Here is a 26,980-nt window from a genome sequence, read left to right as displayed (position 1 = left end):
GGGCACAACTACAGAGAATGCTTTTAACTTCACTCACTCCAGAGTGACCTCACCTAAGCACGCGTGGCTCAGTGTGCGAATCTCCACCCGCTCCTAAAAGGTGGTAAACGTGAGCAACCTCCTTTGTGGGTGCGAAAGCACAAATGATTCAAGAATCCAGCCAGAGCCGAGGTCAAGACTCGACATCTGCCAGTAAGATTCAACTATAGAGGGAATGATGAGGGCGCCGAGAGCCTGGGGCCGGGAAAGGTCTGCGTATCGGTTTAAAAAGAAAAAAAAGACAACACACTTGCTCTGGCCGAAAATCCCACTTCCGTCCGGGTCACGTGCCCACGCCGGAAGTGAAACGGGTTTCCGGTCCGGCGCGGGCCTCATCCCCTGCACTTTCGGTCCGGTCCGCGGCCGCCTGCTCCGTTTCCGGAGCGCTCTTCAACCGTCCCCTGACCCGCTTCCGAGTGCCAGTGCAGCTCGAGGTACAGTCTCCCCCGGGGCGCACCCCTAGGCTGTGCAGTGCGGTCTGTAGTGCTTCTTCTCCCAGGGGTTGCTGGGCCTCGAGGGAAATCTTCGGGTGTGACCTTCCGCTCGCTCTGCTAGAGCTGCCTTTGAACTCAGAAATCCCGGCCCCCCCAAGAACCCGCGGCCTTCTTGTCTTCCGCCTCCAGGGGGCGTTCATGCGCTCAGCGCCCTCGTTTCATGGTTGAGGACCCAAGTGTTCTGACTCCGCCCCTGCGCTGCAGTGGGGCTCGTTTACCCCACAGCTTAGTGGGGACCTGGGAACGTTCTAACATCGCACGCTTTCCCTCCCCCTTAAGCCTGCCGACCATGCCCGCGGGCGTGTCCTGGACGTCCTACCTGAAAATGTTCGCCGCCAGCCTCCTGGCCATGTGCGCCGGCGCGGAGGTGGTGCACCGGTACTACCGGCCGGACCTGGTGAGTGCAGGAGGGTCCCCGCGCGTCGCTCCTGGACCACTTCATTTTCACAGCAGCAAAAGTGATCTTGAAATTAGGAGCACGTCTACCCGGGACCTAAAACCTTGTGGTGGCATCTCATTGCCGTTAGAGCAATACATGGCCTGCTCTTACACAGTCTTGAAGTTTTACACGGTCTGGCACCTGTCTGCCACTGGCCTTATCTTCTAGTGTTTCTTCTTTGTTCCCTCTCTTGCAGCCACAGCGACTTCCTTGCTGTTTCTCAAACTCGTCAAGCCTGTCCCAAGCTCAAGGTCATGCTGTTTCTCTTCTTGGAATGCTTTTCTCCCAGATATTGGCTTGGTTTACTTCTTCAAAACGTCAAGTCTTTGCTCAAATATCTCCTCTAGCAATGAGGGTTCTTTGTACAGCCCCCAAAGGATTCCTCCTCTGCCGTTGTCTCAGTCCTTCGTTTTTGATAGAGCACTTGTCATGATTTTCAATTATTTTATTCCTTTGTCTTTTTACTTGTTCTTTGTTTCCTCCACTAGAATGTAATCTCCAGGAAGGGACTGTGCCTGTCTGGTTCGCTCTTGTGTCTCAGTCACCTAGAAAAGGCCGTAGAATGTATTGATAGTAGATGCTTAATAAATATTTGTTGAATGAGGAAGGAGTGAATATAGGCATTCAAAGGAGGGAGGAATTTTAATTAATTTTAATAAGCATTCCCGGAAGTAGAACCGAGAATTAGAGGTACTTTTGAGGAGTTATGGTCTTGAGGAGGTGGAGGCAAGGAAGTACAGTGCAAATAATTCCAAGAGTGTGCTCCGTGTTATGCTGTGGGCGTGAATAGAGTGGAGCACAGCGCGGGGAGCAGTCATTTCTGCCTGGACTCTGGACAGGTAACAAAGAGAACCAACCGTTCGTTGGTTTCTAATTTCCGTGAATTAGCACTACAGTTTTGGAGGTGTTTTTTCTGGTTTTCGGAAGAGGAAACAGGTTCAGCAGAGTGAAGGTGATTTCCCGAAGTCGCATAGCTTAATGACGATTTGAAGCCCAGGCTTTCTGTTCAGTGTTTCTCTTTTTTGAACCTGTTAATGAAATAATACAACACCCTTGGAGTGTTCCAATTGAATTCAAGCATGTAGAGTAAAAAGTGAAAATCCCCCCGCTGATAACCTCCTTTATCCAATCTGCTCTCCAAGGTAACTACCATTGTTGGTTGGCATATCCTTCCAGACTTTTTACTGTTGTTGAATACACACACACATACATAGAGTTTATGGGGTGTTTTTCCCCATGTAAATAGAAATTCATATACACATTTCTCTGCGGCTTGCTTGTTTTGGTTAATGTCTGTATGAATAGATTTACTTATAGCCTTTTTTCTTTCTGGCCACTGAATAGTATTTCATACTATTGATATTCCGTATATTAGTTACTCAATTCCCTATTGACGTTTAGCTGGTATCTAGCTTTTGTACAAACAATGCTGCAGTAGCTCTTTCTTACCACTTTAGACTGCTTCTTTTGAATTCTACGGAGGCATCAAGGATACTTAGTGGGGACAGAAAGGGGTTAGAACCTTACCCAGAAATGCAGTTTGGTCTCTAGCTTGTGCAGGAATAGACATCAGACAGGCTTTACAAAGGGAGGGATGCCTGTGATTTGACCCTGGGAAATTTGCCCTTTCATTCACCCATCTCATAAGCCAGAACATGCAAGGGTTGTTACCAGCAGCTACCTGGATCTTGGGATGTGGCAGCATGAAACCAGAATCTCTAGAAGGGGCATACTGAAGTGTCTCAGGCCACCTCATCCTGATTGGGTGGTGACATTGGCAGTGGGGCACCTCTGTAGGGACTTGTAGGCCGGGGCTGGCTGTGTGTAGGAGGCTGTTGGCTTTACTAACATTTAAGGAATTTATGTTCTTTACCTATGTCTGTTGGTATTGTTCCAGCAATTATAGTCACTATTGTAACCACCACCAGCCTTTGCAGGAGTCTTTCAGTCTCTGCAGCTAGAGGTCTGGGTGGATTCTAGAGCAGAGGAGACCGCAAGGGCTGCCTAGGGCTTGTGCTCAGTGCTGTCTTAAGGGAGAAGCTTTAAGGGCACCTTTTCCTCGTCGTCCAGCCCAGCTCATCAAAACAGAAGAGGAGGCAAAGACTCAGGGCAGATGCTCCGTCCTGGAATAGAGAGTGCTTTCTGCTCGAGCTTCCCTTTTGCATTTCCTTTTTCTCTTACATTACTTGTACTTGTCCTGTTTTTCTTAATTTATAATCTGTTTACTATTGGAGGCTTAGAAGGTCAAAAGACACAGTCTCTGGACTCATTTTACAGCATTCATTTTTGGTTGTGTCCAGACACACGCATACGCACACCAACTGCTATTTAGAACCTCTGCTGACATTGCTAACTTTTGATGCCAAAATCACTTTACTCTTAAAAATTGGTTATATATTTATATATAAATAAGAAGTGCTACATTTTTTTAAATCGAAGTTGAACTGTCATTTTAGCCAAAAAGTGGAAACAATCCAAATAAATATCCATCAGCTGGTGAGTGGATAAATCGATGGTATTTATAGCCTTTTATTTTTATTTTTTTAAATTTTTTGGCCGCACCACGTGGCATGCGGGATCTTAGTTCCCTGACCAGGGGTCAAACCTGTGCCCCCTGCAGTGGAAGTGTGGAGCCTTAACCCCTGGACCTCCAGGGAATTCCCCTGTATATGCTTGTAGTGGAATATTATTTGCTCCTAAAAGGGCATGAAGTATTGATATATGTGACAACACCGATGAACCTTGGAAACATGCTAAGTGAAAGAAACTAGTCACAAAAGACCACATGTTGTCTGATACCATTTATATGAAATGTCCAGAAGAGGCAAGTCTGTAGATGGCTTGCTGGTGGTGGTGGTGGTGGTGTGTGGAAATGGGAGCCACTGCTAATGGGTTTGGGTTGCATTTTGGGGTGATGAAAATGTTCTAAAATTTATTATAGTGACGGATGTGCAACTTTGTGAATATACCAAAAGTCGTTGACTATTTAAATAGGTGAATAGTATGGTGTGTGAATTATATCTCACTAAAGCTGTTACAAGTTAAAACAAAACCACCTTTTTTAAAAATATATTTATTTATTTATTTGGCTGCGCTGGGTCTTAGTTGTGGCACGCGGGATCAGTTGCGGCATGTGAACTCATAGTTGCGGCATGCGGGAGCTAGTTCCCTGACCAGGGATCGAACTGGGCCCCCTACGTTGGGAGCGTGAAGTCTTAACCACTGGACCGGCAGGGAAGTCCCCAAAATCACCTTTCTTGAAGGCAGTTTTGTATTTTTTTGCCTACTGCTTTATGCTTTGCGCATAATAGGCACTTACTGTTTTTGAATAAATGAATTAATTCCTAATATCTGTTTTCTGTGCCAGGCACATGGTAGAGAGGTCAGTAAGTAGTGCAGGAATGAATTTCCCAGTGTGGAAAGCCTTGTTCAAATTCGTGATCTGTCAATCGATAACTGATGCAAACTTTCCCTCTGTGAGTCCTTTAGGACTTAAGACGTAGCCCAGATGATAGAGTCCTGTAAATAGAGGGCTAGAAAGTGACATAGATCGACTGCAGGTTCTCATAATAAAGATTTATCATTGAGTAGCTGGAGGCTTTTTGTTCTTTTTTACTTTTTACTTTCTTTGAGGTTTTTCAGGTTACATTTAATTACAGTCTTAGAAAGCATTGGTATCTATATATTTTGTTTGTTTTTATTTTTGTTTTTTATAGACAATACCTGAAATTCCACCACAGCCTGGAGAACTCAAAACAGAGCTTTTGGGACTGAAAGAGAGACAACATGAACCTCAAAATTCGTCTCTGCCAAGAACTCTGTGAATAATGTTATGAGAATTAAATATGTAGTTTTAGAATTTACTGAGTCAAACTACTTGTGTTTAAGCACTAATACAATGCTAACTGCAAGAGGAAGTGCTCAGCAGATGTTAACCGATGCATTGAGATTTAGTTATGGTTTGACTAATGTTTCTTGAAAACTGCCAAAACTTATATCATCAGCTCCTCTAATGCGGTTTGATAGATACCTAGTCTTAAATATCATGTGAGAGAACACAGTTGCAGTGTCTCCTACCCTTATAATTCTGGTTTATTTCTCTGAATAAGCTTGACTATAACGGCAAATGGGAATTATAAATTAACTATAATAAAAGTGACATTGACCATGAATGCTTAGGGTGAGAAGTTAATATTTCTCTAAATATCGGAAAGTACTATTTGTACTAAACTGAATTCAGTTGAAATATTCAAAGTTTGAAATTCTTTCAGAGTTGTATATATAACACAATTATAAACAATTGTGACTTGGACGGTCACAAGTTCTCTACCCCCAAATTTGAGACACCATTTGGCATTTAATTTCTCTTATAAACTATATTCTAAAATAACTGATAAACATAAATGAGTATTGTTATGGGTTGAATTGTATCCCCCCAAAAGATGTTGAAGTCCTAACTCCCAGTACCTGTGAGTGTGTATTTGGAAATAGGGTCTTTGCAGTTGTAATGAAGTAAAGATGAGGTCATTGGGGTGGGCCCTAATCCAATGTGAATGGTGTCTTTTTATAAGAAGAGGAAAACGCCATGTAAAGACAGACACACAGGGAGAATGCCAGGTGATAACAGAAGCAAAGATTGGAGTGATGCAGCCACAAGCCAGGGGACACCACCAGAAGCTAGGAAGAGACAGGGCAGGATTCTACCCAGAGTCTGTGAACATGGCTCTGCTGACACCTGGATTTCGGACTTTTGGCCCCTAGAACTGTGAGAGAATAAATTTCTGTTGTTTTAAGCCATCCACTTAGTGTTTCTTTGTTATGGCAGCCCTGGGAAACTAATACCAACGTGTTAGCCCTTTTCTGAGTCTATGAAAGCAGGTCGAAAGTAATTTATAGAGCAGTCAGCTCTGTGTTCAGGGCTGTTTTTCCAAAAGAAGTTTTTAAAAATTCTGAATTTCTAATGATAATGTCTAAGCTTATTACTTCTTAGCCAGTTACCAGATTGCTACATGATAGAGATCTTTGGGGTCAATGTTGAAATCTTAAATTCCTAAGTGCAAACAAAATGCTTTTGTTTCTCTCCATAGTCAGTGCCCTTTTAGTTTAACAGTATAAAGCAACTAAATGAAATGGTTTGTTTCCAGACTCATATACCAGATTTTTCTTTTGTACTCTGTGTCATTTGGTACTTTATCATATGTTCCCAGCACAAAGAGAATCTTCAATTCTGTCAGTGACAGATGAGCAGTACCCTACCCTAGGAAAACAAGGGCCGGGATTCTGAGGTGGAAGATGGGCTTTTTTTTTAAAATGTAAATTTATTTATTTATTCATACATTTACCTATTCATTTATGGCTGCGTTGGGTCTTCTTTGCTGCGCGCGGGCTTTCTCTAGTTGCGGCGAGCGGGGGCTACTCTTTGTTGCGGTGCACGGGCTTCTCATTGCAGTGGCTTCTCTTGTTGCAGAGCACGGGCTCTAGGCACGCAGGCTTCAGTAGTTGTGGCTCACGGGCTCCAGAGTGCAGGCTCAGTAGTTGTGGTGCACGGGCTTAGTTGCTCCGCGGCATGTGGGATCTTCCCGGACCAGGGCTTGAACCCATGTCCCCTGCATTGGCAGGTGGACTCCCAACCACTGTGCCACCAGGGAAGTCCCCAGAAGGTGGACTTTTTAGTTGAGACTGATTGCTGTTTCCTGATACATTATTTACTGTGCTCTTGTGCACGAGTCTTCCCTTCTCTGTATCAAATTTCATAGCATCGTTAACTGAATACATTTTTCTTGAAAAAAAAATGGTACACTTTACAAATGGTGAAGCTTGCCACAGCTGCCATTGCAAGGGCTTTATATCAAACTGGAAGAAGTCTATTTTTTTTTAGTTAAAGGGATTTAAAAATGTTTTCCTAAATATTAATTTGGTAATTCTAGTCAAGGTGCCTAACTTCCGCAAGTAGTTGGAATTCCCAAAGGCTTCAGGGAAGGATACTTGATTTAGTATAAATCAACAAGAAAAAGTCATGATTTGAACCCAAATTTCCTACAAGACAATGGCTTCATGAAGGTGAAAAATTAATTTTATAGCTATTAAAATTCAAATGTACCAAAAGCAAAAAATGCCATCATTTCAGTAAGTGCTGATTCTAAGTAACTTTAACCAAGGTATATATTATATATATTTTTTCCTTTTTTTCAGCTGACCCCATTGTGAAAAATGGACATTATGGTGGGTGTAGAAATGTGGCCTCCGGATTCCCAGGAAAAGGCTTGTCACCCCAGCGCTGAATGCTTGTCAGCGGGCTCCCTTCAGCTGCCAGCTCCTGCAGGGACGGCCTCAGCCAGCACCACCTGGCTCAAAGCTGCACAGCACAGAGGGGCCGGCAGCTGTGAGGGACCCCGGTTCAGCTCACTTCCCCACACGGTTGTCTGAGGCTGGTTTTGGACTTGCGTTGCTGCTCGACTTCTCCTTCTGCGCAGTCTCCTTTGCTTTCCTTCCACAGGTGCTCATCTAAGGGCATGCCTTCATAAATATTCTGCACACTAAACTCCATCTCAGTACTTCCTGGAGAACCAAACCTGTGACAAAAACCAAGTATTAAAAGTAGAACTAGAGGGCTTCCCTAGTGGCGCAGTGGTTGAGTCCGCCTGCCGATGCAGGGGACACGGGTTCGTGCCCCGGTCCGGGAAGATCCCACATGCCGCGGAGCGGCTGGGCCCGTGAGCCATGGCCGCTGAGCCTGCGCATCCGGAGCCTGTGCTCCTCAACGGGAGAGACCACAACAGTGAGAGGCCCGCGTACCGCAAAAAAAAAAAAAAGAACTAGATTAGTTCTTAATAAAGCTGTGAGGGAACAGTTCACGACAGCTCAGCTGTAACCCGTCAGATAATTTAGACCAGTTAAACAGCTGTAGTGCAAGGTGTATATGGCATAGCTGCATAGCTGCCTGTTTCTACCAAAACCTCAGGGAGAATGCTGCTTTTTACACTTCCTGATGGAAACAATGGAAATTTAGAATTTGTAATTGGAAGATTCTGAGAAGTTTCAGATGCCACAAATTTAATGCGACCTGATGGCTTTAATTTTTATGTCCTACTACTAAAAGTAGTCATTTATAGTGGCCAAAAAATGGGAAACAAATACAACTAATAGCTAATATAACATTGTATCAGGAAAGGAAGCTATACCTTAACTGATAGCCTGTTTCTCTATGACTGAGTTCCCATTTTCTTAAAAGGGAAAAGAAGCAGGGCAGATTTTTAAAAAGATTGTAGGGTATCTAGTAATTTCAAAGTGATGATTGCAAACTAAAAAAAGAGCTTGATGGGGAGGGGTGGGAAGCATATAATGATTAGAATTACGAGAAGCCTAGAAAGTGTCCTAGATTATCAGGAAAATTGTGAAGTGTTCAACAACTTTATTGTACATAAAATTAGGTTCCACAGAATTTTCTCACACACCATGATCTCTGAATATGCAAATGAGTAACATTTTCTCTCCCTAGCCAGTTAAAAAAAAATACTATTTCAGATGGCTATATTTAGAGAAACCATTTCTCCCGTAACACATTTTAAAACAAATTAAACATATCGATGAGGATCTTCACTGTAGTTATACTTGTGGTAGGACTATAGATGATTTTAAAAAGACAGCCTTTTAATTTTGGAATAAATTTAGATTTACAGGAAAACTGCCAAGATAGCACAGTTCCTGTATCCCACTGCCTGTTTCCATGAATGCCCTCATCTTACATGACCATGCTAGACATCACACATGCCAGAGCTAAGGCACAAATGAGTATGTCCGACTCTGGATTTCACCAGCTTTCACCCAGGTTACTACATTGCATTTAGTTGCCATGTAGTTTCCTCCAGTCTGTGACTATTTGTTTTTTGGGTTTTTTTTTTAACATCTTTATTGGAGTATAATCGCTTTACAATGGTGTGTTAGTTTCTGCTTTATAACAAAGTGCATCTGCTATACATATATCCCCATATCTCCTCCCTCTTGTGTCTCCCTCCCACCACCCTCCTTTTCTTTGGTTTTGACCTTAAAAATTTTTGAAGAGTACTGTTCACATATTCTAGGTTAGGTTAAGGTTGGGAAGTTTTGGAAAGAATACCAGAGGTGAGGTACCCTTCCTCATCGCATCAGCGGGTACATGACATCCCTGGTGATATGAACCTTGATCACTTGGTTATTAAGGTAGCACTTGCCAAGTTTCTCTATAGAAAGTTACTGTTTTCTTCTTTCCATACTCCGGAAGACAGTCATTAAATCCAGCCCACATTGAAAAAGAAAAGGATTAAGCTCCACTTCCTAGAAAGGGGAGCTTCTACATGTATTATTTGGAATTCTTCTGTAAGGAAGAGTATGTCTTCTTTCTATGGGTGGTTTTTAAAGATAATTTTAAAAAACCACTTTTCTTTAGTAACTATGAATTATTTTTGAAAGGAAGAAAACCCAAGACACATGATCTAAAAAATATTTTTCCTTTATTTTCTATCTATACGAGACGATGGATGTTCACTACTTATTGTGATCGCTTCCTGATGTACGCAAGTCACTGTGCTGTACACCTTAAACTCATACAGTGCTGTATGTCAATTACATCACAATAAAACTGGAAGGAAAAACAATCGAATTATGAAAAGGCAGGCAAGACACTGAATGTTTGGGATCTTTTTTATTTTTATACACATGACAAGATTTTACACCAATAGTCAGTTAAATAGTACAAATTTACATTCATGAGGAATGTTAAAAAAAAATTCAACTAAAAAACCCACTTCTTCCTGTGACCCAAAATCCCAACATTTGACAGTGCGGGGGAGAAGGGGGCTGGGGGGAGCATCCACAACAAGTCTCTCCCAAAAGAAATGACTGAAATTTCACATTCCTTCTTCATACGGGATCCAAACGGCGACAGTGTAATTTACAGTTCATCTTTTTCAGCTGTAGATTTCTGTGAAAAACAGAAAAATCAGAAGACATTAAAAACCAGCACAACAAACCTTAGCTCACAGAAGGTTCATGTATGGAAAAAACAATTGAAATGGACCCAGCCTATCCATTAACTTGAGCTGTAGGCTAGAACCTCACCTTGCTAATCTGCAAAATAACTTAGAGCCCAACAACAAGATCAACAGTCCTTGAACACAAACAGTCAAAAATTTAAAATAGCCTAATGTTGCTAGAGTTAAGGCAGAAGCAAGTGGCAAAGAACACAGAAGCACCGTGGGCTAAGGAACAATCTGCTTAATAACATCTCAAGAATGGATGGCTAACCTAAGGGAATAAAGGAAGTGGGAAGATCAAAGTACACACTTTAAATAAAGAAAAAAGGGATTTGCTCCAGCTTTTGAATTTGATAATTAGATGACTATTTATTTCTTGACTTCTGTAACAGTCTTAACTTTGCAAGAACTGAAAATGCAAGTCCCATTCTTGGTTTGTTCTACCTTTCCTGTTTCTTGTTCCTCCTCATCTGCTCCTGCATCCATTTCTTCGTCGTCGTCTTGCTCTGTGTCTTCTGCGGTATCCTCTGTTGTTTCTTCAGGTTCTTCTTCTGGTTCTTCTTCCACCTAAGGGGAACATTTATGAGCCCATTAATGCATTGAACACCTTGGATCTATTTTCACTTTGCTCATTTAAATGTATAAGATCATAATTAACCTCACTCCAGTTTATCCAGAACTGTAGAGTCAACCCTCTAATTAGAGTTAACAATCACGCTAACAAAGGGAGACAGACAAAAAAAGGATGTAAAAGGCGGGGAGCTTCTCATTAATTTCTAGCATTGTGCGTGACACTGGGGATTCAAACATTCAATAAATTACTTCAAACCTTTGCATCAGGGTCAATGTTTAAGCTGAGGCGAAGCATTCTTTCTATTCTATCTCCATATGCTTTAGTGTCTGGTAAAAGATATCCTGACCGCAGTGTTGCTGTTTCAAACAAAACCACAGCAAGATCTGAAACTGTTTTGTCATCTTCATCCTCCTGAAATGGAAGAAGTCACACCTGATTAATATTAAAGGGTCCAAAGTAGTCAAATTAAGAGACAAAGGAGTATGGCTATGATACTGCTCACCTTAACTCGTCGAAGCATGTCTCTGATCAGTGGGTGTCTGGGGTTAATTTCAAATGTTTTCTTCTGGCTGGCATAATAACTGTTACAAAGTAAACAAACATATCGAATTTTAGGGTCCATGCATTTCCCATACTCTATTACTAACTCACATAATTACAGAGAACAACTTTTTGAAAAATCGACATGCTTATATATTGTTACATCATGCTTTATATGTGTGTGGTTAGATGAAAGAGTACAATAATGAACTCTTATTTACTGATGAATCCCAAGTGCCTTTGTTGAGTGGATGAACTGATTTAATGTCCTGTTCACCCCCTCTTAATGTATTCACTATCTTAATTGCATCTGTGTCTCCCCAGAGTTCTGGAACAGAACAGCCTCTGGGTGCTGCTCAAGTAACACCTTCTCCACGATGCCTCAACCTATACGGTTCTAAGAAAAACTGCTTCTTTTCTCCGAAGTCAGCTGCAATGCCTCTGAGTATACCTTCATCGTCATTAGCATCCTACCATCCCCTGTGACTGTTCTCCCTCCTATAGCTGCACGCCGAGGACAGGGTGAAGCCCCTCTCCCTACATCCTGGTATAACCTATCATACACGCAAGTCTTAGAGGATTATGATTTGTCATCCTGACTAGTCTGAATGTCACAATTTATTTTATAAATATTACACATTGGTGAGTCACGCTAATTACGAATTATAGATATATTTTTAAATGGAGTTTGGGGATTGTGACAATGGAAACTACACTTAGGAGAAGAATCCTTAAGGTAGGCCTGGGGAAAAAATGTATGATGATTATTAGGTAGCTAATAAGAAGATATTCCAAGTAGAAGAGAATAAAAACAAGGAAGAAGTCATTTTCAAAGCTATTGTTGTAACATTAAAATAAAAACTTGAAATACATATTTCTTGAAAATAAAGGGTACCAAAGATCCAGTGTACCTCCAGTACTTGGCCCTTGAGTTCAAATACTCGTTAACTTGTGCACCCTCTACCCTTTATTTTGTGGAGCATACTTGTTGGGGGTGAAAGGGGTGATTAAAAGGATTTAACGCCTTTAAGAAAAATAAGTGTCATTAACTTCATCTGTAACTATTATCTAAAAATGTAAAAGAAGTCCAGATACCAGGCCAAGCATATAATCTAATGCCAAAAGACATTATGTGTAACAGATTAAGAAAATTTCCATCTGTAGATAAAATACCATAAAATAAATCACAACCTCAAGACCTTTTCTTTAGCAATCTAATGTAGCAATCTAATCCCTTTGTAAACTTATCTAATATACAACAGACACTTAAAACACCTCAGTTCTTTGTATAGAAGCTGCCATTATCTTCTAAAGGACGGCTGTACAAGACTTCCCTGAGGATGCTTACTTTGTAGAGATGTCCTTGCCGGTCTGGTATGCTTGGGCTTTCATGATTCTCTCCATGTTGCCAGACCATCCGTACTGGCTGGCCACAAGGGCACATGGGGACTCTGTCAGGCGCTGAGAGACCACAGCCTTTTCAATCTTAGGATAAGGAAACCAAAAGTTAGAGATATATAAATATCAACAGTTAAGGTCGTGAAGTAATTGCATTTCAACTCCTTAAGGGCTCACCGCTTAAGATCATAAACGGAGGCAGATCAGAAAAGTACCTCTCACTCAGATTTTTAGGAAACTCATTTAATAATCTGAATTTTTCAGTCATAAATACTTAAACATCAACTTTTAAAAACATTTAAAACTTAAGTTTAATCGGTAAAAATGTAAGCTATTACAAAGACAGTATTAAATTATGGAAAACTTTCAATTACAAAGGGAAGAAATATACCCACCCACAGGATAACACTTATCCTTTCAATTCTTTGTAGTTCATAAATTTTAAGCTCAGCCTCCCAATAACTTAACTACAATATTAAATGTTGTTCTGTACAACTTTTAATGGTTACAAAAGTACCAGCTGCAAAGTTTAATTTGCTGACACAACACATTTTTTAAAATGAAGATGCTAGAATTTTCACAATTTCTAATTTCTAGAATACCTTGTCCTTGAGGGCTTTATCTTTCATCCAATTGAGCAGAGGCTCAAATTCTTTCTCAATTGCTTCACGACTCTCCTTACTTTTCTCACTTTCATCAAACTTCACTCCTTCCTTGGCAACATTCTGGAACCTCTTCCCATCGAACTCAGGAAGAGCCTGAATGCAGTATTCGTCCACAGGTTCTGTGAGATAAATCACTTCGTATCCCTTTTTCAGAAGTCGCTCAACAAATGGAGAAGATTCAGCCTACAAAATTAAGAAAGTAACGAAAATTTCCAAGTCTGGCCTTGGTATATTTGTTCATCCTAGTAGCTACATTTATGTAATACCAGCAACCCCATTTTACAGGTGGAGAATTAAGAGGTGCAGAGAATATAAATGACTTTCTTCCTATCAGTGACTGACAGGCCTCATAACCACTTCAGTTTATAATTTAAGTTTTCCTTTTTTTTTTTCCCTCAAGAGTTGGCTATAAATGCCCAGCTACATACCAGGACCAGTTCAAGTTCACCTCACCTCTTTTCTGCTGGACCCAGCCATGAAGTAGATTTTGTCTTGCTTCTCCTTCATTCTTTCCACATACTGGTCTAGACTAGTAATGTCACTTGGATGATAAGAAGACTGGAATCTAAGCAGTTTAGCAAGACGTGTTCGATTTGAGTGGTCTTCTATCACACCAAGCTTGATGTTGGTACCAAATTCTTTCCAAAAAGTATCATTGTATTTCTCATCAGCAATCTTCTTGATCATGTCCAGGGTTTTACGGACAAGTTTCTTTCTAATCACCTAAACAAAATTAAAGAGTAACTTTACAAAAGCTCATCGCAAACTTTTGAGAACATACAATACGTAAGGTAGCAGGGGAGTAGTGGTGAAAGATACAGATGCTGGTATTTATCAAGGGGCAGGGAATGGTGAGTACTCCTATGTCAGATGGAGCAGAAACTACGTTGTCCCTGGAAACAGTCACAAGATTGTTTTAATGTTTATATTCTAACTTTAAGACCAGGTAGTGGACATATATGGGTATTCACTGCTCTTTCAACTTTTCTGTATGTTTGAAAATTTTTTATTATAAAATGTTGGGGGGAAAACAATCAGATTCTCAGGATTTTATCATTCCAGAGTAAAATTAAGTTCTTTATCTGAAAAGCCAAGGACTAGTCTCAAAACCTGGGAACTCCACTAATGGAGTCTTGTTCTCTGAGGCCCAACCAAAGAGCAAGGCGGCCGGTCTCTTCCCAGAGACACTCACCTTAAGCAGTTTATGTTGCTGAAGAGTCTCACGGGAAACATTCAAGGGGAGATCATCTGAGTCCACCTTCAGGTGGCAAAACAAAGTCCAGTTAGCAATAAAGACACTCGAAAAAAATAAAACCAACCAACCCAAAGAAAACGCCACTTCCAGACCCCCACTCTAATCCCCTCTTCCCCCATTAATCTCCAGATACTTACAACACCCTTGACAAAATTCAGGTATTTGGGCATCATATCATGGAAGTCGTCTGTGATGAATACTCGGCGCACATACAGCTAAGCAGAAACCAAAAAAAAGGTGACTTTCTGGAAATCATACTTTGAAATTTTAAACTCAGTTTATACCATTAAAAACCCACCTTAATGTAATCGCTCTTCTTAGATCCATATTCATCAAACAGACCACGTGGTGCAGATGTGGGTACAAATAAAATTGACTTGAAGGTAACTTCCCCTTCAGCAGTAAAGTGGATATATGCCATGGGGTCATCGCTTTCCTAGAAAGTTGGTATCTTAGTCATTCAAAAGGCACAGGAAAAAGCGGTTTGCGATTCAAAAGGCACAGGAAAAAGCGATTTATTATGTCGTACACATTCAGTTTAACATTTAACTAACAAAAAAGTACCCTTACCAAAAAAGTGAAGGTGGGGGGCAAGGAGGGAAGAAGAAACAATTAAGATTGCACTTCTAGCTGGCTGTACATGGTTGTTCTGATGATGACTGTCAATAATATTACTCTATCGCCTAAACCTGGGGAAGGATGGATGAGTCTAGGTTCCACACATGTGAGAGAACAGGACAGGAAAACCACCGCCCTGCCTAAATGACAAAATAATATACAACATTTCATGAGTGTACTGTTCAACCAAAAAAGTACTCAGGAACAGGATTCTTCCATGAAATTTGGAACAGCAGTGGATAAAAAGAGGTATGTAAATAGCTATAAAGCGTAAGGACAGAAATTTCCTGCATTATACATTACCGTACCCACATATGGCTACTGGACACTTGAAATGTAGCTAGTCCACACTGAGATGTGCTGGTTAGTGTAAAACACACACCTCACAAAACAACCAACCAAACAAAAAAACCAAAAAGGAAACAACTCAATTTTTTATAATGATCACCTGGTGAAATAACACTGTTGGGTATGTTGGGTTAAATAAAATATATTATTAAAAGTTAACTTCACCTGTTTCAACTATAAAAAAATGTAGCCTCTAAAAGACTTAAAATCACACACTGCTCACATATTTCTAATATAGCTGCTTGAGACGAAAGTACCTTTACATATGCACTAGGACTTTCGAGTTCACGGGAATGAAAGTAGAGGCAGAACCGAGGGAAAGTTTTTGGAAGTAAAGCTGAAAGGATGGTTGGATGTTAAGGTAAGGAAAACAAAGGTTAAGTAACGAATCAGCAGATGGAATAGAGCAAAGAACAAATACAATCACAGAATATTAAGTTTTCTCTAGCTGTGCTAAGTCCATTAAACTGTTCTCTTTTGTGCAAGATGTTTGAGGAAACGTTAACTTGAAACAATTTTAGTCAATGCTAGTTTTGGATTCTAAGAGTTACAAGAAATGATCAGTAAAACAAAACATTGGCAAGGAAATAGATTTAGTAATTATTCCTAGGCATATGACCTCAAAAGAAATGTTTGATGTTGTAAACAAGCTCTTCAATATTATGTTAAAAGTCATTCAATAACATGGTTTTAGGTCTTACAGGTTCTGTAGTAGAAATCAAGCATGCATCTAGTAGGCAGTTCTAAATCTTTTTGTAGCACAGACCACTTGGCAATTTGGTGAAGCCTACAGATTCCTTCTCAGAGTAAAAATTTTATTTTATTTTATTTTTTTTTGGCAGTACGCGGGCCTCTCACTGTTGTGGCCTCTCCCGTTGCGGAGCACAGGCTCCGGACACTCAGGCTCAGCGGCCATGGCTCACGGGCCCAGCCGCTCCGCGGCATGTGGGATCTTCCCGGACCGGGGCACAAACCCGTGTCCCCTGCATTGGCAGGCGGACTCTCAACCACTGCGCCACCAGGGAAGCCCCAGAGTAAAATTTTTTTAATGCATAATATAAAATACACAGGATTAAAAAGGAAACCAGTTGTGTTCAAATAGTAATAAAACTATTTTCCAGCATATTTTTGATTTAGTAATGTTTCATTATCACATTATTCTAAAATAACATTTACCTTTGAAAATGATTTGTAGAAAGCTTTGTATTCATCCTCCTCCACTTCTTTCGACGGTCTCTGCCATATCGGTTTGATATCATTCATAAGTTCCCAATCCCAGACAGTTTTTTCAACCTGAAGTTACAGTATTTGATTAGTCTCTCCTAGCAGATATACCAGTAGTATCAATAGTTATACTATAGTAACCACAGCTTTAGAACATTTCAAAAAAGTATTAATATACGGAAGCACCAAAGGGTACTTATACTGTAGTATGGTTCTTGCCAACTGGATCAAAAAAAATTTTAAAAAGTACTTCTGTCAACACTTAAGACTGTTATTTAATACAACAAAGACAAATGGTTATTCATTATAATTGGTAACAATCCAATTAAGGTTTTTTCAGTTATTTTTAACTAGCTAAAATGTTATTTCGTAAAAATACCTGTTTTGAGTTTAGAAGGATATACATCTTACGTATTTCTATTTCATGACTTATAGAAATCCAACATCTTACAATAAATATTTCTCAAAATCCACCACCATTTCTTCTACCTACTCTACTACCTAAGAAGACCAGAGAACTAATTTTATAGTTGATATCTACATGACAAAAGAAGATGCAAAAAAGCTTCCTAAGCTTTTAAAATTCAAAACATATCACAAGCCATCAGTCCTGGGCAATATATGGAAGTCAGAGAACTCTTCATAAAAATGATCTGCATTTGCTACTTAAAACTTTCGAGAGAGAGAGAGAGAGAGAGAGAGAGAGAGAGAGAGAGAGAGGGAGTCTAGAGTGTGTGCGCGCGCACACACACACACACGCGCGCGCGCACACAGAGTTTGGTTTTAAAAGCTGGGCCTAGGGACTCACTCATTGAAAAAAGAAGACCATTAAGAACTGAAGCTTACCCTCAAATCGGTCTGTGCATATTTGGGTTTCTGTATTTTTTTTTTTTTCTGCATCTGTTTTTTCTAACATAAGCTAAACAATATTTTTTACCTTAGTTCTCCCCTCTCCCTGGTTTTATCAAGATATAATTGATACACATCACTGCATGAGTTTTAGGCATACAGCATAAAGGTTGAATTACACGTATTGTGAAATGATCACCACAATAAGTTAACATCCATCATCTCACATAGATGAGAAGAATAAACAATTTTAAAAAATGGACCAAAGAAAGAAAAGTTTCTCCTTATAATGAGAACTCTCAGGATTTACTCTCTTACCTTTCCTATACACCACAGAGCAGCGTTAGCTCTACTTGTCATGCTGTACGTGACATCCCTAGTACTTATTTACCTTATAACTGGAAGTTTGTACCTTCTTCCAACACCCCCCCACCCCCGGCAACAACAAATCTGATCTCTTTTTCTATGGGTTTGGTACTTTATAACCTAAACGTTATTTTAAGTAGGAAGATGAACCAGACTTACTTTTTTAGTTTTTGGTTTCTTTTCTTCTTCTTCTTCTTCTTCTACTGCAGCTTCATCATCAGATTCTTCTTTTTCTTCTTTTGCTGCTTCTTCTTCTTCCATGGGTTCCTCAACAGTTTCAGTCTGTTGAAGTAGAAAGTAGAATTACGGTTGAACTCATTTGTTTAATAATTCTGATTTCATCTATAGGATATGAAACAAAATTACAGCTGAAAAAGTCGATCTTCAGTAAGAAAACACTGAGAGTATCCTGTATTGAAAGAACCATATTTAACGTTCATTCTTTCAGTGTTAAATACTCGAATATGTGCCAAGGTAATACACATGAATTGTATTCCTACAGATTTACCTTGCTGCTCCATACATAAATAGGAAAGTTTATGAACTGTGAATATTTTTTCACGAGACTTTTAATTGTATCCAGTTCAAGGTAATCAGATGCTTCTTCTTTTAAAACAAGGCTGCAAAGAAAGTAAGACGTTTAGAGAAAGACATGATGGTTTAAAAGATCTGACTATAAATTTGTCTAAATACTCATATGACTATAATAGCCAGCAATTCTGTGTATAACCAACAATGTCCCCGTTACCCATGTTAAGAACTCTCATCACCGATAAAGGTTTGTGAGCTAAATATACCTAATATGGGTATGGTAAAGGAAGAACTTTCTTGCACTCCCTCAGGTGGAAAATATTCTTAGTTCCAAGTAAAACAATGAAAATGTTCTCAACCTTCTCAATGTGCTGGATGTTTTCATTTGAAGAACAGAAATCTTAAGTTAGCTGAAGGTGGGAAATCACTGCAATATTCTGGAGAAAAGTAGAATCTTATGCACTCTGATAGCAACTCTAGAAATCAAGTGATTATTGTAGTTAACCCCTAACAAAAACATGTTCCTTAAAAAAAGCTAGAAAATTAATCTGAACTATTGTTTACATTTGCACTAGACAAGAAAACAGTAACCACCTGTCACATGTGACTATTTACATAAAAGTTAAAATCAGTTCTTTAGTTATATTGCCACATTCCAATAGTCACATGTAGCTAGTGGCTACCATATTGGACAGAGCAGTGATAGAACATTTCTACCACAGAAAGTTCTACTGGATAGCACTGGCTTAGATAATTACAATATCAAAAATTGTAGCACTGCTTCCTCTTCTTCCTTACTACCCCTTCTGCAAACACCTCCTCCATCCACCAAGAATAATAATCACAACGTACTCTCAAACACAGCAGGTAGTCGTGATGTTTGTGCTCCCAATAAATATGGGCAATGTTGTATCCATGGTTCTCTCCCTGCCTCAAAAAGCTTATAGTTTAGTAGCACCTGCCAACAAGTAGACAGCACATGATGACACAGCCTGGTGAGGGGACGAAATCTCTGGTCTTGGAGCATACATGTTAGTGATCCGGGGTTAGTGGAGAGTTGCATCACTTTTGGATGCAAATTGAAGCTGATGGTTAGACATCTTAGTTAGAGGTATTTAAGAGGCAATTAGACATATGAGCCCAGGGCCCCGCAGAGAGATCTAGACCAGGGGTTGGCAAACTCTGGCTGGCACCCATAAGAAATTTTATTGGGATACAACCTCATCCTATATTGTCTATGGCTGCTTTCAAACTAGAATAGGAAAGTTGTGACATGTGACAGATCCTATAGTCCACGAGCTTAAAATATTTACTAGCTGATCCTTTAAGAAAAAGTTTGCTGACTCCTGATCTGGACTAAGAATATAGATTAGAGAACCCTGAGGAGGAGCTGGAACCTGGATCCAAGACAGTGGTTCAGACTGCATGCGGGACACGGGATAACGGAAAGGGCTGAAACTGAACTTTTGAAGAAAGAGAATATCAACATTGAGGCAACGGAAAGTTTAAAAAGATGAAGCTAGGTACTGAATGGATTGTTTTAAGGTATAAGCAGTAGAATGCAAATTCTGTAGAAAACACAAGAGAAAAACTACAAAAAAAAAAAGAACCCATTGCTGGGAGCCATACCAACTAAAATAACCCTGAATCCACTGGATTTAGCAACAAGGATTACTGGTGACTTATTTCAATGGAAAGATGGTGGATAAAGTCAAAACACAGTGGGCTGAGCTGTGAACAGAAGGTGAAGTAGCAACAAAGGCAAGTATGCTTTTTTGAGAAGCTCAACAGTAGATGGGGGAGAAAAAGAGAGTGCATGTCTGACAGCAGCATGGGGCATCGCACCACCTGCCTTTGTTCCTTTTCCCAGAGACTTCAATATGTTTACACTTTGATGGGAAAGAGGAAGGTGTTCAGGAAAGGCTGACTTTAAAAGACATGGCAGGCATCAATTTATGCTTAGTCTCTGAGGAGGTGGCGTGAGAGACAACAGATGAGAAGCAGAGATTAGCTTTGGGGAGAAATGTAGAATACTCCCTCATGGTAGTAGGAGGGACAGAGGCAATTTTTACAGCATTTACAGGATGCTAATTTCATGATCTCATTTAATCCTCACTAAATCTCTCATAAGGGTACAGTGGTGGCTAATTTAGGGGCACAGACAGGAGTAGGGAGGAAATTGAATTGTCAGATGGTTTCTACTTTATTAGTCAAATATAAGATAAAGTCATATGTATGCAGGGCAGGATCCTAACCTTGTCGCTTCCTTGCCTTTGCTCTCCTTTCCCCTTTGGCCATTCTAGACTTTCAGTTCCTCAAATGGGCCTCTTGCCTCTGGAACTTCCAACATGCTGTGCTTGCTGCCTAGAATATCTGAACCTAATTTATTACCATTTCAGAAAGACCTTCTGATAAGGGAGGTATCCCTTAACTTCCTTTCTGGCATTTGCTACTCTGAAATTATCTCATGTTTTTTCTTTCTTAGTCGAATGAGCCATGTGAAAGTAGGGACAGCAACTGTCTTATTCTCCACTGTAGCCCTAAACCCTAGCAGGTAACAGGCACTCAAATGGATATCTGTTAAGTGAATGGTCGGGAAGGAGGGCTTAAAGAAAAAAGGTAATTTTGCCAAGGAAAGGAGAACCTGTTGTAAAATTTCATTTACTGATCAACCATCCATGCTACCGTAGGAAACCATCCTGATGACCCTTATTCATTCATACCAATACCTGCTAGTCATGCGTTAGGCTCTGGGAATGGAGTATTAACAAAATGTTTGCTCACATGGAGCGTCCATCTAGATGTCTCACCTGTCTCTTGGCAACCTAAGACATTAGCACCTCTTGGGACATCATTTTCTCTTTCTAGTTAAAAGATGCGATTTACCTGTATTCTCCTACCACCTAACAGAGAGGGCCCTGGGGTATAACTATTAGGGATGTCTCCTAAAGAGATCAGGAGATGTGAAAGGCAGGAGAAGGTAAATTTAGAACAGTAAATTAGTAAAAATACTAAAATGCAGTTGTCTAGTTTCATGAAAGGAAAAATCTCTGGCAATGAAAATAGGGAATGTCTTCTGGGATGAAGAAAATTGGTTGAAATCATAGATGTATGCTTGTTTCCTACCTGAATATTTAAAAATCCTTAATGTTGAGAAAATTTTAAACTGAATTAAGAAAAAAAATCAAGACTGTGGGCACATTTTCACTTGGCAGAACTGGGCAAGTCAATTGACCTCTAAATTGGAATTTCTTTATCTCTAAGATGGAGAAAAAAACAAAAGGCAGAAAGCTGCCCTGTCGTCTGTCTGTCTGTCTCACACTTCACAGTGCTGCAAGCACCAGGAGACACTGGGCATAAGATATGTCTCGTCGACACCAACAATAGGTACTGGCTTAAAATGAATTCCATATCAAATTCAATAACTAGTAACTATCCTCGAATGAGACGTTTTCTTCCAAAGAACTTTCTTAACTCTCTTCAAGTCCTTTATCTGTTCCTGTGCTCTCCAACCCGCCCCCAACCCTGGCTACTATCTTGGCATGTTTTCAACCGTTACCCAGGCTACCCCAAGAGTCTCTTCTCATCCAGTCCTGCCATCCTCCACACCACCTTCAGAAAACTTTAACAAAGTTCATCAGAAATTCCATCAGTAACTGCCACCACCTGAAAGGAATTCCTTGAATCTTGTAAACACACTGTGCCACTGCCGTTATCCATGATGCTCCACAGACTGACACCACTTTTCTAAGTCCTGCTTACCTGGAAAACCTGGACAAGCCACTTGTTTCTGAGGCCTCCGATCTGCCTCCTCCCTGAAGAGCTAACCCTTCCTCCTTCAAGCCCTCCATAGACAGCAGCCACCATAACTCTGGGTCCGGCCCTTAGCAAGACCTCAGAATACTTCAAGTGGTGAAAACTGTTCAAGTTGCTCATTTTTATAGGCAAAGAAATTAAGGCCCAGAATAAGCCGTTTGCTCAGAGCCAGAACCGGAGAATCAACATCCTCGTTACGACTATTAATTCTCATTAGGAATTAGTAATACTTACGTAATTGTCGTTCCCCGTCCTAGAGTGTTTCCTCTGGGGTCAGCAATTACAGAAAATTCATTGGAGTCGGACTCCCAGATGTGCTGGGTGTCGTTGTTGTGTTTCGACGTGACAATAACTTTATCTGCTACAAGGAAGGCAGAATAGAAACCGACACCAAACTGGCCAATCAGTTCTGAAGTTGACTGGCCATCTTCTTGTGCCTCAGTCATTTTGTTTAAAAACTCGCTCGTCCCAGATTTGGCTATGGTACCAAGGTTTTTAACCAACTCTTCCCGGGTCATTCCTACACCAGTATCTGTGACATGGAGCAGGTTCTTCTCCTTGTCACACTAAAACCAAGACAAGAACAGAACAGTTATACTTGCTCAATACTCACGATATAAAAAGGAAATACTGAGCTATATATTGAGAAACTACCAGCTTTGGACCACATCAATTTCAATACAGAAAACAAAACTGAGATATTTTCCTCCATATAGTATTTTATGGGCTTTTCAAAAAGCATACATCTTAAGCACAAGCATCTTTATAGAGAGTAATTTTAAGTTCAGTGTATTTGGTAAAGTATCCATATAAAGAGGGCAAGGACTGGTCTAAATGTCAAAGGGCAGAGACAGACCTAAATAAGGCAAGCTATTTATGAAAAAAAATTCAAGAAAAATAAAATTCTATGTTTCACCTATTTCTTTGATAGAAATTAAAAGGATTCAAAACTTGAATGACTTCTGTCTTTGGAATCTGTGGTGACCAATGTTCTTCACTAAACATTCCCAGCTCTCTGCCTTCCAGAAATACAGTAGGAATATACTTCCTCCACTTATGGTTGGATAAGGCCATGTGACTAGCTCTGGCCGAGGAGCTGCAAGTGGGAGTCAGGAGTGTGGCTTTCAGGCTGGAGCCTTTAATTGATGCGAGCCCCTCCAAGCTTTCTCTGCACTGTGGCAACCAGCTACACTTCAGATGGTGGCTGCTCAATCAGCCTGTGTCATAGAGATGATGCAAAGCAAAGGCCACAGGCAGCCATGACTGATGATTTAAGCCAGGGGTTGGCAAACTTTTTCTGGAAAAGGGCCAGAGAGTATTTTAGGCTTTGTGGACCATACGGTCTCTGTCAAAAGCAGTCACAGATAATACACAAACGGGCATGGCTGTGTTCCAAAAACATTATTTATAAAAGCAGGACTTCCCTGGTGGCGCAGTGGTTAAGAATCCACCTGTCAATGCAGGGGACACCGGTTCAAGCCCTGGTCCGGGAAGATCCCACGTGCCGCGGAGCAACTAAGCCCGTGCACCACAACTACTGAGCCCTCGCTCCACAACTACTGAAGCCCACACACCTAGAGCCCATGCTCCGCAACAAGAGAAGCCACCGCAAGGAGAAGCCTGCGCACCGCAACGAAGAGTAGCCCCCTGCTCACTGCAACTAGAGAAAGCCCTCACGCAGCAACAAAGACCCAAAGCAGCCAAAGAAAAAAATAAAATATAATGTTAAAAAATATATATAAAAATAAAAACAGGCAGCAGGTCAGATTTGACCCACAGGCCATATTTGGCTGAGCCCTGATTGAAGTCCCCGACACTTGGGAATTGTTATTGCTCCTAACCTAGCCTATCTTGACTGATACGCATTCTCTATCTCTAAGAATTCTTTGTAGTTAAAAAGAAAATTGTTCTAAGCTTACCTTAATTTTAACCGTTAATTCCTCATTTCCAGCAAGAGCATTTTCATCAGTCAATGATATTAGCCTTATCTTATCTAAAGCATCAGAGGCGTTCGAAATCAGTTCTCTCAGGAAAATCTAAATGGAAGCCAGATTTAATACACACTTAGATTAGCCTCAAGATACACGAGACATTAAATTTAATGGCAAACTCATTTTATTTCTACTCTTTACTCTGAAAAAGCACTCTTCAAGGACTAGACTTCTATGGTACAGAGGTGGCGTTACTCTCCTGGTAAAAGCAGGCACAGCTCTCTACACAAAGGACTGTAGCTACTACAAGGAACACCTGAACTGCTGAGCGTAGCTGATACTCTATTTTCCCTCCTAATGATCTTTCTGTATGCAATACTCGAGGCTTAGTTTGTTATGACTGAACGTAAGACTGACAACTATTTAGCAGGCCACGAAAACAGTTGGAGGGGAAAGGGAAAAAAAAAAAGGGAAAATGTTTAGCAACCCTCCCCCTCCCCCCAAACACACACAAATAGGTATCTAGTAGTGATTCTTGTACATACTGGGTTTTTAAACTTTGCCAACTACTTGCTTGGAATTGCTATGTCAGCACATTCACTATGAAAGTTAACAAGTTAGCTACCATACGGAAACAAAACAACATTATCATAACCACATGTTGCTTACCTCTTTATTTTTATACAATGAATTGATGATAAGTTTCATCATTCTGTTAACTTCGGCTTGGAAGGCAAACTTTTCTGATTTCTCTCTAAGTTCTCTTATCTGGGATGCATTTAATCCATCCAACTGAATAGCTTCTTCCTCTCTAAGGAAATAAATTTGATCAACTAATACTGCATTACTTAATTCCCTCCAAAAATATAGGATCTGTGATGAGAGCAGAGTGATCTCTTAAGGTTGTCTTAATGGTTAAAAAGCTAAAATGCAAACCTTTACATTACTAGTCTACCATCTCATTATTATTTTATCACAGTAGTACATTACCTTTAACAGCAAGTTGGAAATACTCTGTGTTAAACATTGTCAGAAAAATAAACCCAACTTCCCTCTCCTAAAAAGCAAAGTCACACTCATTTACGTTCCCTCACAGGGAACCCTCTGCCTGGGAAACTTTGGCTTCTAAGGGTCTACAAAAGTTTAAGTCCTAAGAAGCCAAATCAAAACATTGCTCAACTGACAGAATTCCTTTTTAAAATTACTAAGTGTACACACCGGGTATAAAACCAAAGGAGAAGCCTTTTCTAACGTCTTAGGAAGGCTATAGTGCTAGCATTCTGAAACAGTTATCAAAATAGTTTTCAAGGGAATTCATCTCATTTTGACCAGTCATTCTTAGTGGCAAAGTTAGGAGACATTACTATGTATGCACACACTTGCTACCGCTAACATTTTCTCTATTTAAATTCAGAGTATTAAACTTCATCTGGATCTTTTGAGAAGAGATACAAAAAAGCTACTGTATTCCAAGTTCCCAGCGGGTTATCTGTATAGTTTCAGAAGAACACAAACCTCTGTACTACTTCATCATCTGTCCTTGAGCCTTCTCTACTTTTACCCAGATCTTCTTCCACTGTCCCATCCACATCCACTTCATCGTCAGCCTGGACAGACCCTGATGGCAGATTTAACACCAGAAAACTCTTAAACATCGTTGCTTCATGTACTTCTCAGAAGAAACAAGATCAAACAGGGCCAGTGTAGTGGCTGCAAAATTCACTTGGCAAATACGGGAGGGGGCGATGGAAGAATGGATCCACTGGTTTAAATATCCAGTGTAAACCCACGTAAGCGTATTTCTTATGTAAGTTCAGATACTGAGGTCTCCCAGGAGATTTTGAAAGACGGAAGCAGCCATCACTTCTAAAGGGCGGCCCTGGGATCCTTTATAAATACTGTTTAGCAGATTCGATTCCAGGCCCCTTCTACATTCACACGTGTTGCCCGCAGGCCGAGACTAGGCCTCCAAACTGACCATGCCAAAACTTAGGCCTTCAATACCACAAGTCAGAACACGAAAAGGATTTGTGCAACCCCTAGCGAGGGGAACTGAAGGGCTAAGGAGCCTGAGAAAGCGAAGAGATGTTTAGAGATTTTAAGATGTTAAGGAGCTCGAGCAAAAGTGAGTCAAACACGCTGACACTGCCGGTTCGCTGCCCGCGGGCCTCACGCTCCACAGCCCAGCGGCTAAGAAAGGAAACTCGCGTTGGCGAGGCGTGGAAGCCTGGGGGCGGGGGGGGGTCCTCAAACTCTGATGGCCAAAGGTTGCGGCATCTGACAAAAGTCCTCCGGAAAGGGCACGCACAATGCTCCCGGGGGACGGCGGGGAGGGGGGCACGAGCCCGAGGGAGGCCCCACCGCGAGGAGGCTGAGCCCTCTAGGAGCGGATACTAGGAGATGTATAAGGGATTAAAACGACTCCGTTCTCCTTTTATCTTTCCAGAGGAAGGAGAGAGTAAACGAAATCCCCTGAGCCTCTTTCGAGGAAAAGCAATGGACACCCCACAGACCAAGCACAGGCCTTGTAATCACCCTCCCGAGCTCAACGCCCCCAGAACCTTCGAGAAGAGGCCGCGCTTGAGGAGGGGGGGCGTCCAGGGGGGCCCGCTCCTCCAGGATCACTCACCGAAGGTCAGCAGGACGCAGCAGAGGCCCAGCACCCACAGGGCCCTCATGGCGCACGGCCGGTGAGTCTCAAGTCGCCTTTGATCGCAGGAGCCGCCTCCGCCCCCCCCCCTACGCCAGGCTTCGATCCTCACACCTCAAGCCTTGCGGTCCGCCCACTACCCCCAAGCAGGTCGGGCCGCTTTTCACCCCCACTTCTCGAGGGCGGGGGACGGGAAACACGAATCCACCAATCGTGCCGTACCACGCACCAC

The 26,980-nt window shown here is 41.1% G+C and overlaps 2 protein-coding genes across 4 annotated transcripts; one reads left to right on the top strand and one right to left on the bottom strand.

Moving 5' to 3' along the window:
* The first annotated feature begins 356 nt into the window (after positions 1–356).
* Positions 357–11,946, top strand: UQCC6 (ubiquinol-cytochrome c reductase complex assembly factor 6). 3 transcript variants are annotated; one of them, XM_082665652.1, is made up of 4 exons: positions 357–473; positions 813–930; positions 4,689–4,792; positions 11,422–11,946. In XM_082665652.1, the coding sequence occupies exons 2-4, from the start codon at positions 823–825 to the stop codon at positions 11,459–11,461; spliced, it is 252 nt and encodes an 83-aa protein (XP_082521778.1). In that variant the 5' UTR covers positions 357–473; positions 813–822; the 3' UTR covers positions 11,462–11,946. The 3 variants fall into 3 exon arrangements, with proteins under 3 accessions (XP_082521778.1, XP_082521776.1, XP_082521777.1); XM_082665650.1 differs by lacking the exon at positions 357–473 and having other exon boundaries at positions 482–930; positions 11,422–11,917; XM_082665651.1 differs by lacking the exons at positions 357–473; positions 11,422–11,946 and adding an exon at positions 7,165–7,538 and having other exon boundaries at positions 482–930.
* HSP90B1 (heat shock protein 90 beta family member 1) lies at positions 9,445–26,896 on the bottom strand. The gene is made up of 18 exons (XM_082665649.1): positions 26,728–26,896; positions 25,614–25,716; positions 24,768–24,909; positions 24,087–24,203; positions 22,402–22,733; positions 18,329–18,440; positions 17,980–18,102; positions 16,558–16,674; positions 14,714–14,851; positions 14,553–14,630; positions 14,353–14,418; positions 13,614–13,883; positions 13,098–13,343; positions 12,446–12,582; positions 11,060–11,138; positions 10,813–10,968; positions 10,428–10,550; positions 9,445–9,931 (listed from the first exon to the last, which is right to left on the bottom strand). Exons 1-18 carry the CDS (start codon positions 26,774–26,776, stop codon positions 9,902–9,904), a joined length of 2,418 nt encoding a protein of 805 aa, XP_082521775.1. The 5' UTR covers positions 26,777–26,896; the 3' UTR covers positions 9,445–9,901.
* Between the last annotated feature and the right edge of the window lie 84 nt (positions 26,897–26,980).

The sequence above is a fragment of the Grampus griseus genome (assembly GCF_964374135.1).
Source record: "Grampus griseus genome assembly, chromosome: 11".
NCBI lineage: Eukaryota > Metazoa > Chordata > Mammalia > Artiodactyla > Delphinidae > Grampus > Grampus griseus.
This window is presented reverse-complemented; position numbering and strand designations above follow the sequence as displayed.

Excerpts from the sequence above, each read along its gene's own strand:
- UQCC6 (XM_082665650.1), top strand. The coding sequence starts at position 694 with ATGGTTGAGGACCCAAGTGTTCTGACTCCGCCCCTGCGCTGCAGTGGG. Across the intron at positions 931-4,688 it reads GGTACTACCGGCCGGACCTG|ACAATACCTGAAATTCCACC; the intron begins GTGAGTGCAGGA and ends TGTTTTTTATAG. Across the intron at positions 4,793-11,421 it reads TCGTCTCTGCCAAGAACTCT|AGTTCTGGAACAGAACAGCC; the intron begins GTGAATAATGTT and ends GTGTCTCCCCAG.
- HSP90B1 (XM_082665649.1), bottom strand. The coding sequence starts at position 26,776 with ATGAGGGCCCTGTGGGTGCTGGGCCTCTGCTGCGTCCTGCTGACCTTC. Across the intron at positions 22,734-24,086 it reads AATTAACGGTTAAAATTAAG|TGTGACAAGGAGAAGAACCT; the intron begins GTAAGCTTAGAA and ends TCTTGGTTTTAG. Across the intron at positions 12,583-13,097 it reads ATAAAGCCCTCAAGGACAAG|ATTGAAAAGGCTGTGGTCTC; the intron begins GTATTCTAGAAA and ends CCTTATCCTAAG.